Below are 12,210 nucleotides of genomic sequence, written 5' to 3'. Positions count from 1 at the left end.
ATCTGCCATTTTTCAGCCCATTTTTCTAGCTGGTCCAAATCCCTCTGCAAGTTTTGAAAACATTCCTCACTGTCCACTACACCTCCAATCTTTGTATCTTCAGCAAATTTGCTGATCCAATTTACCACACTAATGTGGTACCACACATCATGTGGTATTTCTATATTTAATTAAAACAGTGAGCTCTATCCAGTTGCATTTCTGAGGTTACCATGTTCTAGCTGCCTAGTTAACAACTGAAGATATTACATCAGCAAAAGTATTTTACTATCGGGAAAATGACTGGCTGGATCAGAGAATTAATCTTTTTGGGGTGGCACAGTGGGTAGCACTGCTGCCTGACAGTGCCAGGGATCTGGGTTCAATTCCATCCTTGGTTGACTGTGCAGAGTCTGTACGTTCTCCAAGTGTCTGCGTGAGTTTTCGCTGGTGCTCTGGTTTCCTCCCACAGTCCGAAGAATCATAGAGTCATATAATGTAGAAGAGGCCCTTTGGCCCATCAAGTCTGCACTAACACATTAGAAACACCTGAACTCCCACCTAATCCCATCTGCCAGCACTTGGCCCATAGCCCTGATGTGCAGAATAGGCTGATTGGCCATGTTAAATTACCGCTTAGTGTCCCAAGATGTGTAGGTTAGGGGGGTTTATGGAAAAAATATGTGGCGTTATGGAAATAGGGCCTGGCTAAAATGTTCTGTGGGAGAGTTGGTGCAGGTTCGATGGGCTGAATGGCCTCTTTCTGCACTGTAGAGATGCTACGATTCATTAACGATCGTTCATGATTTTCTGCGACTACTGATAAGTGAAATTATTTAATTTTATAATTTCTTTCCACAATCTGACTTTACTCGCACAATTCTTTACCAGCGATTCCCTCATGGAATCATCAAAAAGCTGTTGGAAGTAGCCATGTAAAGACCATGCAGCATATTAATCTCACACTGCTTCTGTAACATTACCAAGCTGCTAAGAAATATTAATCCCATTCGAAAGGGCCACCAATACACCTATAAACCACCTTCTAAAGTGGTTGTGGGAAAGGCTTATTATTTTATGCAGCTGACTTCGGTGCTGTGTTAAAGTGAAACCAGACCTTGATTTATTCGATCCAGAATGCGGGGCACTTCACAAATTTCAAAACAGAAAAATTAAAATATTTTAGATGCTGGAAAACTGATGCAAAACCAGAAAAATGCTGGAAACACTCAACGGGCCAGGCAGTATTTGTGGAGGGAGAAACTAAGATCATGCTTCAGGTATTGAACACATCCTCAGAACTGGAAAATATTAAACAGCATGCAAAAAAAAATGCAAAGGGGAAATGAGGGTGAAAAATTAAAAACACGCACAGCGAGGAAAAGAAACGGCATGTGAAACTGCCGAGGTGGTGAATAGGTGGTTAAATAACAGGCTTTAAGGGAGGATATCTTTGCATTATAAGCAGTTGAGAGTAAAGTAAAATTATAAAGTAAAAGTTTATTTATTAGTCACAAGTAGGCTTACATTCACACTGCAATGAAGTTACTGTGAAAATCTCCTAGTCGCCACACTCCAGTACCTGTTCGGGTACACTGAGGGAGAATTTTAGCATTGCCAATTCACCTAATAGGCACATTTTTAGACTGTGGGAGGAAACCAGTGCACCAGGAGGAAACAGACGCAGACACGGGGAGAATGTGCTAACTCCACACAGACTGTGACCCAAGATGGGAATCAAATCCAGGTCCCTGACGCTGCGAGGCGGTAGTGCTAACCACTGTGCTACCATGCTGCCCCAGTAGGTACATTAGGTTAGTCCCTGGGATGAAGTAGCTATCTCGTGAGGAAACGTTGAACAGGTTGGGCCTTTTGTTTTTGTGTTTAGAAAATTGAGAGCTGGTGGGAGCTTGGTGCAGTAGATGCTGAGAGGATGTTTACTTTGGCTGCTGCAGGCAAGATGGACTAAAGGGACACCTTCTGTGCTATAAAACCCTATGACTCTCTTGTGGGAATCTGGAACTAGGGACCACTGTTTAAAAAAATAAACAATCTCCCATTTATGCCAAGAGCCGAGAAAGAATTTCTTCTCTGAGGGTAATTAGTGCTTGGGATTCTCACCCAGAGAAAGAACAGAGAACAAAGAAAATTACTGCACAGGAACAGGCCCTTCGGCCCTCCAAGCCTGCACCGACTGTGCTGCCTGACTTAAGTAAAATCCCCAACGCTTCCGGGGACCATATCCCTCTATTCCCATCTCATTCATGTACTTGTCAAGACACCCCTTAAAAGTCACTAACATATCCGCTTCCACTACCTTCCCCAACAACAAGTTCTAGGCACCCCCCACTCTCTGTGTAAAATATCTGCCTTGTTCATCTCTTTTAAAACTTGTACCTTAACCTGTGCCCCCTAGTAATTGATTCTGCCACTCTGGGAAAAAGCTTCTGACTATCCACTCTGTTCAATGCCTCTCATAATCTTGTAGACTTCTATCAGGTCTCCCCTCAACCTCCGTCACTTCAGGGAGAACAAACCAAGTTTCTCCAACCTCTCCTCATAGCTAATGCCCTCCATACCAAGCAACATCCTGGTAAATCTCTTCTGTACCTTCTCCAAAGTCTCTACATCCTTCTGGTAGTGTGGCGACCAGAATTGAACACTATATTCCAAGTGTGGCTTCACTAAGGTTTTATAAAGCATCAACATGACTTGCCAATTTTTAAACTCAATATCCCGGTTGATGAAGGCAAGCATGCCTTATGCCTTTTTGACTACCTTCTCCACCTGCATTGCCACTCTCAGTGACCTGTGTATCTGTACACCCAGATTTCTCTGCTTATCAATACTCTTAAGGGTTCTTGCCATTTATTGTGTATTTCCCATCTGTAATCGGCCTTCCAAAATGCATTACCTCACATTTGTCTGGATTAACTCCGTCTGCCATCTCTCCGCTCAAGTCTCTAACTTACCTATATCCTGCTGTATCCTCTGATGGTCCTCATTGCTATCTGCGAAGCAAAGCGAATACATTCGAGGTTGAGTTGGACATTTTTTTTAATTGACAAGGCAGTCAAGGGCTAGGGACAAGCAGCAAACTGGAATTAAGACTATAATCAGATTTTAATGGTGGAGTGTGGTCGAGAGGCCAAATAGCCTAGCCTTGTCCCTATTTTTTATGATCTAAGCCATATGCATGAGACAAAAGAGGCACAATTAAAGTAAAATGTATGAACAGCTAAAGGGTAAATCAAGCAGATTTGAAAGCATGAAAATGCTTTCAGGACTCCAACAGTCTGATGAAAGGACTACTTTGTGGATACCTAGGGTACAGATTAGCTTGCTGAAAAGGTGGAAGAACTCCCCAACCAAAGTGTCAACCTCATTGTCTGAATACTTTTCTCGTCAGTTCCTATCATCTGAAGTAGGATCCAGCAAACAGTTAAAGCCACAATATTACTAATTTGGACCATCGCTGGCCAGGATTTCTCAGAACAAATCAAACATCTCCACCTCTCTTCTCGACACCTTGAAGGTATTCCTTAAAGCTTACCTCTTTGACCAATGTGTCCTAATATCGTATGATGCAGCTTGGTATCAAACGTTGACTGATAACACTCATGTGAAACACCTTCAAATGGTTTACTAGGTTAAAGGTGCTATATAAGGAGCTGTGAAGAGGACACAGAGATGCTTCTGCATGACTTGAACAGGCTGAGTGGGTATATGCATGATAAATGCAGTATAATGTGGATAGATGTGGGGTTATCCACTTTGGTAGCAAAAATGGGAAGGCAGATTATTACTTGAATGGGTGTAAATTGAGAGAGGTATATACTCAGCGAGACCTTGGTGTCCTCACCATCAGTCACAGAAGTGTGCAAGTACAGCAGGCAGTAAAGATGGCAAATGGTATGTTGGTCTTTATAGTGAGAGGATTCAAAAATAGAAATAAGGATGCTTTGCTGCAATTGTATAGGGTGGTGGTGAGACCACCTCTGGTGTAATGTGTGCAGTTTTGGTGTCCTTGCCTGAGGAAGGATGTCTTTTCTATCAAGGGGGTGCAGCGAAGGTTTACCAGGCTGATTTCTGAGATGGCAGGACTGACATATGAGGAGAGACTAAATCAGTTAGGATTATATTCATTGGAGTTAAGAAGAGTGAGAGGAGGTCCCATCAAAACTCATAAAATCCTAACAGGGTAGATTCAGAAAGAATGGTCCCAATGGTGGGGGTGTCCAAAACTAGGGGTCATAGTTTGAGGATAAGGAGTGAACCTTTTAGAACTGAGGTGAGAAGAAATTTCTTCATCCAGAGAGTGGTGAATTTGTGGAATTCACTACCACAGAAAGTAGTTGAGGTCAAAACATTGTGGGATTTCAAGAAGGAATTAGATATAGCTCTTGGGGCTAAAGGGATCAAAGGAATCAAGAAAGGGGTAGGCAGGCTCGGGGTATTGAATTTGATGAGTCATGACTAAAATGAAAGGCAGAGCAGGCTCAAAGGGCCGAATAGCCTAGTCGTGCATCTTTTTTTTACGTATGCTTTTATGTATTTAAATGCAAGAGGTTGTTGGACCTGAGTTCAATTTATAGTGTTCCTGAAAATCAATTACAAAGGCAGAAGATTCCAATCACAATTCAAGAAATCTCCCTTTATTTTCCTTTGCATGCTCGTCAATGAGAGGGGACACTGGGTTTGACCTGCATCTCTTTGTGCACAATGGACTTTAATCTAGCTTCTTCTCTAAAGAATGTTGCTGGGCTCTCCTCTGTACACAGCTGGGCAAATTGCAGCCCAAAGTCATCATTTAGTCGGGGCTTCACCTGTGTATGGGAACACAGAAAATCAAATAACTTCCAAACTAAGAATGGATTGGTTAGTTTTGACAAAACAAGCTAGTTAGGAAGCACGTTGGAAAACTGGCATTGAATGATTCAGAGCAACAGCAGCAAAAATTAGGAGAAAATCATATGGGTTTCAATAGAAACACAATAGTCTCCTAAAGCCATCAGTGGCATGATATACTTGATTTGATTTGTTGTCACATGCATTAGTATTGCTTCTTGCCTGTTATACAAAGCATACCATTTATAGAGAAGGAAAGGAGAGGGTGCAGAATGCGGTGTTAGTCAATGGAGTATAATATAGCACATTCAGCTTTATTTTGACTAAGGCAGGTGAAATGTATGTCAACATTTTCAACCAGCTCCCATCAATCAGTAAGGAAAAAAAAACCACTAAGAGGTTTCAGACATGAGGCAGGAAAATGTACTTTCTTGTGATGTGATGATATTGATGAGATTACACTTTGAAGGGATGGAGTCAGTAAATAGCTTGACTAGGGCAGATCAGATGGGGTTTTTGTAGAATTATACAGTACAGAAAAGGCCCTTCAGCCCACCAAGTCCACACTGAAACATTAGAAACATCTGAACACCCAATCAGGGAAGAAAGTGAAGTTGAGGTCAAGGAAATCATTTATTGAAAGCTGGAGGAGGCTTAAAGGGGCAGATCTGATTCTCATGGAGCGGCACAGTGGTTAGCACTTCTGCATCACAGCATCAGCAACCCGGGTTTGATTCCCAGCTTGGGTCACTGTGTATGCAGAGTCTGTATGGTCTCCCTGTGCCTGTGGGGGTTTCTTCCGGGTGCTCCAGTTTCCTCTCAGAGTTCAAAAGGTGTGCTTTCTAAGTACATTGGTCACAGAACTCTGTCCACCCCTTGAACTAGCCTGGGACATCCATAGCACAACATGCTGATGGGACTCCACCCCTCCCAGCACCTTCCCCCGTCCGAAGGCTTGACCAGATCTCTTCCCCCCACACCCCACCCAATCCAACCCAATTCCTAACTCTGGATTATCAAAATGGATGGACCTTTTAATTCACCTCATTTACAACTGTAGTGCCACAGGGTGTGGCTAACATTTAACTGAGTTGTCCTTGACTATTCCTCAGGAATCTCAGAATCCTCAGTGCAGACAGCGGTTATGCAACCCATTGAATGCTCTGGTTCTCTGAAAAAGCATTCTACCTAGTCCCATTCCTCTACAGAAACCCATTGCGTTGGTGTGTCTGAAGGTCGGGCGAGGTAGGAATGGCTTAATTTTAAGGTTTATGTTAATCTGACTCAATATTTCCTTATGTGCCATGGTGTCATACTGTTTTGTAATATTCCGGTGAAGTACTTTGAGACATTTTATTACATTAAAGGTACAAAATAAATTGAAGATGTTTTTATTCTGCGATACATCTGATTAAATATAATAATACAGCCAGGTTTCTCAATTATATTCAGTTAACACTCACCATCCCAGACAGCAATACCTGATTTCCTTTGCCGCTATGCTTTGCCTGCTGTTGATATCAATGTGTGTGGAATGTGAGAAGGTAAAATCAGAATCAGTGACATACAAGAAAAAACACCAGCCTAAAAACATAATCAGAAAGTTGATCCAGTCAATTATTTTATTGTCAAGTATATTGCACAAGGTTTTTTAACTATTTATTACAATATTTACAAATTATTGTTATATTAAATTTATGTACTGTATTGCAGAGTGCCATCTCACATAACAACTGGATTTAAGTTGGTTAGTAAGTAACTCTTCCACTATATTCTAAATTACTTACAAATCTTTCATATCAACTAAAATAAATACACATCACAGAATTAACTTGGCGATTTAACAACAAAAGTAAATGTAAAGCATTTAGGCAAGTCTAATAAAGAAAATAAAAACCCATAATTTAAGTTCACCAGCATTCCAGAAATTGGGAACAGACAGGTCTAGCAAACAAAATCAAGATGACATTGGAACATGGTCTACTGCGTGGACTGAAATTACCATGTGCTCATAAAGCAGGAGCATAAACACTTAACATAAATGAAACCGGAACCATCACCTGCAATTCGTTGCTTGGTTTGGAGGCACCTTTAAAGGGGACTGATTTAAGAACTGCCTTGTTTATGAGTCCCAGAGCCTTAGTTTTAAACAAGTACATCACCTCTCTCAATTTATATGGGCTCTCATGTGGTGGCCTGCTGCTTGCATTTCAGTACAGTAGATGCTCCCTGCTGACACCAGACATGGGATCCTTATATGAAATACCACACAAGGTATTTTTATTATTGAGTTTTTATTATTGAAACATCCCAGGGAAGGCCATGGTACACTGCACATAATGCCACCAAAGTTGAAATATAGTACAACTGAAGAAAATATAAATCAAACAGCCCCGAAGGGTGTTAGCAAACACTGGAGAGACTATGATTGATTGGGAATGAATATGAATACAGTGCCCATAATCAAAAAGATGATGAAACAGGCACTGCCAACCACGGGCCAAATAGTCTTATTCTTTATAAATTAATGGACTCAGTTACTAGTAGCGAACCTGAAAATAATTTTATCCGTTCTACAGCAGAAGGTGACACTGAGAAAACATAGTTAAATACAAGGTACTTCCTATACCTAAAATGTTGGCAAACAAATACATAAATACATAGCATAGGTTTTGATGATCTGACGTCTTTCCTAGATTATTACTTTCTTAACACAGCAATGTAGGTCAGCTAAATAGCAATTTTGCACACAAATAAATAGCCAGTTTAGTTTATTTGCTGTTTGTTAAGAGGAATGATGGTCATAACACCAGTGGAACTTATCTGCTATTACTGCCATAACAGGCAGAGAGGAACTTGAATTAATATATTACCAAAATATCAGCACCTCAGACAATACTTCCTCAGTACTGCACTGAATAGTCTAGATTTTATTCTCAAATCTTGAGAATACACAACCTTTGCAGCTCAGAAATGAAATTATTACTGTCTAAGCAAAACTGACAATCTTTGGTGGGAAGAGTGGGAGTTTAGAGATTACTTTTTACTTCAAAATAGGATCAGCAAATATAATTCAATGTAACTTTACGCTTGTGTTTCTTGCTTTGCATTATTATTTGATATCCTGCAGACTTTGAAGAATCAATATTGTGATTCAAGTGCTGCGAAGTAATTGTAAAGGCTACTGCTAAATCTGAATCAGTTTTTGATGCAATATTTCGTAACTTTCACACGAAACTCTGAACTATAACTGATTCTAGACTATAAGCCACTGAATAGAAAGGAGTGAACTTCAACAGTTAATTTTGTTTACAGCTTTGCAGATACAACAACTGTAATGGTAATGGTTCACTGTGCCAAGCCAAATCACACATTTGGAGGGATGAATTCCGCAGCGACGTGAGTTTTACACTTTTCCTTCCAAATCATTCAGCTTCAAATCCCCTCCATGTAACGCATCATCCTGACTTGGAAATCTGTTGCCATTTTTTAACTATCGCTGCGTTAAATCTGGAGCTTTTTTTCCTAATGGTGCCATGAATGTATCATGACACCGTTGATGCTGCACCACAACGACTGCAGCAGAAGTGGCTTAGCAACACTTTCTCAAGAGCAATTAAGGATAGGCACAAATACTGGCCTTGTCAGCAATGCCCACATCCCACGAATGAATACAATAAAGCTCTGATAAAAGGTCACCCTGACTCGGAATGTTGTCTCTATTCTCTCTCCACAGATGCTGCAAGACTTGCTGAGATTTTCCAGCATTTTCAGTTTTGGTACAGATTCCAGCATCCACAGTATTTTGCATCAACAATAAAACATGACAGCAAAGCAGAAGTTAGTGACATACCTAAATATTCAAATGAACTTTGGTTTATTTACCTGAAATGATTTTGCAGTTTGCCTGCTGGTCTTTTTTAAAAAACAAATTAATATCAGCTTATTTAATAAACTTTTTATTAGAACTGGCACTTTTGATATACATAATATCTGTCAAACCCTTGGTAAACCTCCCAGAGGTTAACACACCAGCCACTTAAATAACATATACTGTTTCTATGAATTGTCAATATTAATATGCATTTATCTAGCATATAATACATTTATAATTAAATATTGCTCAAGTGCATTGTACTAGCGTATAATACAATAATTAAATATTATTCAAGTGCATTGTACTAGCATATAATACATTAAAATAAAATATTGCTCATGTGCATTGTACTAGCATATAACACAGTTATAATTAAATATTGCTCAAGTTAGGGAGTAGTCCATCTCTGAGGGCCTGGAGCTTGAATCCAGTACAGAATGATGAGATGTTTCTCCCTTCCTGTAGTACCTAGAACGGTCCCACGTGAAACGAGTTGGGCAATTCTTGCCCCTCGTGAGCAGCAGTGGACACCACAAGGGCCAATAATTTATTTTAGTACTCTTAAAGATGCATACAGCGGGTCAAAGTGGGAAACAGATGCCATACTGGTATAACATGGAAGATATACTAAAGTTGGAGATAAGATTCCTAATCTGTGCTTTACTGATATGGGGTGAAAAGGGGGAGAAAAAAGGTGTGTTGTTCTAAACCAACATTCCTTGCATCAGCTGTAAACAGAAAATATCTGTTTCACATCATGCAGAAAGGTTTCTTTCAGAAGTGAGAATTTCCCATTTTAGGGTGTTAATAAAAGCCATTGGTACTCAGTTAAATTCCTGTTAGTGCAATATTATTGCCCTGGTTAAACTCCTTTCTAAGCAGTACTGTGGCCCCACAGTAAGAAACAAATAAGATTTTAGGTAAATATATATGGTGAACCTTTAAAGAGGTCTTTGTTGTTTCCTGGAATAATGGAGAAAGTGTCAAAGTTCTCATTTAATTTCTACTCTAGATGCAAAACCGCTAATTTTCAAGCATGTCCTGATAATAAATCAGTGTCCATTTAATTATGAATAATTTCTTTATTAAAGTTATTCACTTTTGAAGTATAAAATGAAAAGTTCCATTAACCAACTCCAGGCCACAAGTTAGTCTTTTAACATTTCCATAATTATCCCCATTAATGATTTTACCAATTTATAACTGCTTAAAGGAAACAAAGCTAGGAAGAGTGAAGAGGCACTCAATACCAAGAATATAACCGAAATTCATACCAAGTTGAGAAATAATACAGTGGAAAAAATGGAATGAAATGCCATTTAGAATAAAACCATTTTAACCAAAATGGAATGATAGAATAATAAACAAAACACTCAATTAAATCACAAAATATACAAATAAATCATATACAAAATAAATAGTCTGTAAATCTACAAAGTCTTTACCATTGTTAATTATAAATGTCATTTAACTGACAATCTTATGAAACTTACACTTCATCCACAGATTTTTTGTGCTTAATATATACAGTTATGAATACTGTAGTCAGAATACTTCACCTCAGAGTCAGTTTTGTACAATATAATACAAACTGCAATTTACTTGCAAAGTTGGTTGATTAAACAATATGTAGTGATAGTCAGTTCTGCCAATAAGAACACTTTTACAATTATAGCTGTGTTTCTCACTCATGAAAAACCCTTTCTTTTACATTCTACCATTTATGTATTTGGCATATTTAACTACTATGTAAATGTAACTATTTCTTCCAAAGTAGTTCTATAGTCCCTATATAGGAGTGTTTATTCACAGTTTGTATACAAGTGTTGAAATCAATTACGTCAATGATGTGTTGTGCAAATGTTGAATTGAGCTTCCATATTCAAGTTACAATTTAAATGCCCAGCAACCCCAATTCTTTTGGGATAAAATATGCAACTATGTCCCATTTAATGCAATACGATTTTAAAATGTCAAACACATACTAAATTAAGCTGGAGTAATGGACGCATTTTCAAAATTTAGAAAATTCACCTTCAATGACCATCTTAAATCACATACCATAATTTTAAAAAAAGTTTTACACACTCACAGTTAATCTCAGTAGGTCTTCATTAAAAAAATACACATTTCTCTTCTCAGTCTTAAAGTAGCCTTATATTTTTTCTTTTCCAACATTTTACCATTCTCCTTTAGTGTAAGGAAAACAAAAAAACCCCACAAAATAAAGGATAACAAGCCACCTGTGTACAGAGGAATCTGCTTGAATCTTGGCAGTTGTTTAGTATCCAGCTCACCCACCTCTGATATTCTTCCTTCACCTTTGTTTGCCGAGGCACCTCTCTTTGGTCTCATGACAGTGGACATATGTGCTTGCATGTGTGCATGCATAAAGAATACAGGATTAGTTCTCTGAAAAATGAGCACGGGTGTAATCCTGCAGGTATTTTATATTGTGCCTTCATTGTGCATGTTATGATTTGACTTATGAGACACACAGTTCTGTTCATTTAAAAGGTTTGCTGTTTCATCAGGTAAGTGATCATGCAGCTCATTTAAAGTCAATTCAATCTTAGTATTTTCACTGTCTGATGACTGTGGTGTTTTATCCATTATGGATGCCATCAGGGCGTTCTGATAATGCTGTCTTGTTATCTACAAAGCGAGAAAACGCCAAATAAATCTGAGCATATTGCTAAATACAAACAATCCATTTTGATTTTTAAAGATACACAACTTCACTTAAAATTATAAAATCAAATTTTTGCTACTTAGGATATTTCACCAGTTAACAGAGAAAAATATTCCTGTTTACCAAGGCTCAAATTACTCAAATGAAATCTAATGCCCAAGAGGTGAAGACTTGAGTACGTCACTAGAACACCTTTCCCTTCATAAAATAAAAATATTTTCATAAATCAAATGAAAATTAGATATGTGGAAGTGTTACAATATTTTCTAAACATCCAACTAACATCCTAAAGTTATGAAGTGAATTATTTGCGAAAACTAAGTATGCAAAAATAGGCAATAACAGTTTCACCTAAAAAGAGAACAAGTTGGGGAAAAATCAAATGCACCCTTAAATAACATAGTAGATTATTACAATGCAGCTAAAACAATCGAGGTACTTATCCCTTGCACATTGACTACAATGTTTTTCAAACATAGAGGAATAATAAAAATAGGTAATAGCAAGCTACCTTTTGGCTCGTTATGCTGGGCTAAACTAAAAGTATTTTTAAAACATACTTCCAACTTCCAACAAAATTTTAACAGTTCTAATATTCTCACTTTATAGATCTATCTTTGTATCCAAGAGTTTAACCACAAAATTGCAATATCTGTAATCTGGATTTAAATGCTGCTTAAGTAATATTTAAATAAGAGCTACTAAAAGGCACTGAAACAAGGTGTCAATGAAACAAGGCATTTGGTCCCCAAAATGTCTTAAAGCATTTAAAAAAACATCTGCCACGGTTCCTTAACTTTTCAGAAAGCAATTT

General features: G+C 38.3%; 1 protein-coding gene across 2 annotated transcripts in view; it reads right to left on the bottom strand.

Annotated features, from left to right (window-relative positions):
* Positions 1 to 6,471: 6,471 nt before the first annotated feature.
* LOC145354499 (metal transporter CNNM2-like) overlaps positions 6,472 to 12,210 on the bottom strand; it is a 281,922-nt gene continuing 276,183 nt past the window's right edge. For both annotated transcript variants that reach the window (XM_080205921.1, XM_080205923.1), the window contains one exon: positions 6,472 to 11,359. In XM_080205921.1, coding sequence (XP_080062047.1) covers positions 11,153 to 11,359 — 207 coding nt within the window. In that variant the 3' untranslated portion in view covers positions 6,472 to 11,152. The remainder of the gene's footprint in view (positions 11,360 to 12,210) is intronic.

The sequence above is a fragment of the Carcharhinus amblyrhynchos genome, chromosome 17 (assembly GCF_965287045.1).
Source record: "Carcharhinus amblyrhynchos chromosome 17, sCarAmb.v2.hapA, whole genome shotgun sequence".
NCBI classification, from domain to species: Eukaryota; Metazoa; Chordata; class Chondrichthyes; order Carcharhiniformes; family Carcharhinidae; genus Carcharhinus; species Carcharhinus amblyrhynchos.
The sequence above is the reverse complement of the archived record's forward strand: the minus strand, read 5'-3'. Positions and strand labels throughout refer to the sequence as shown.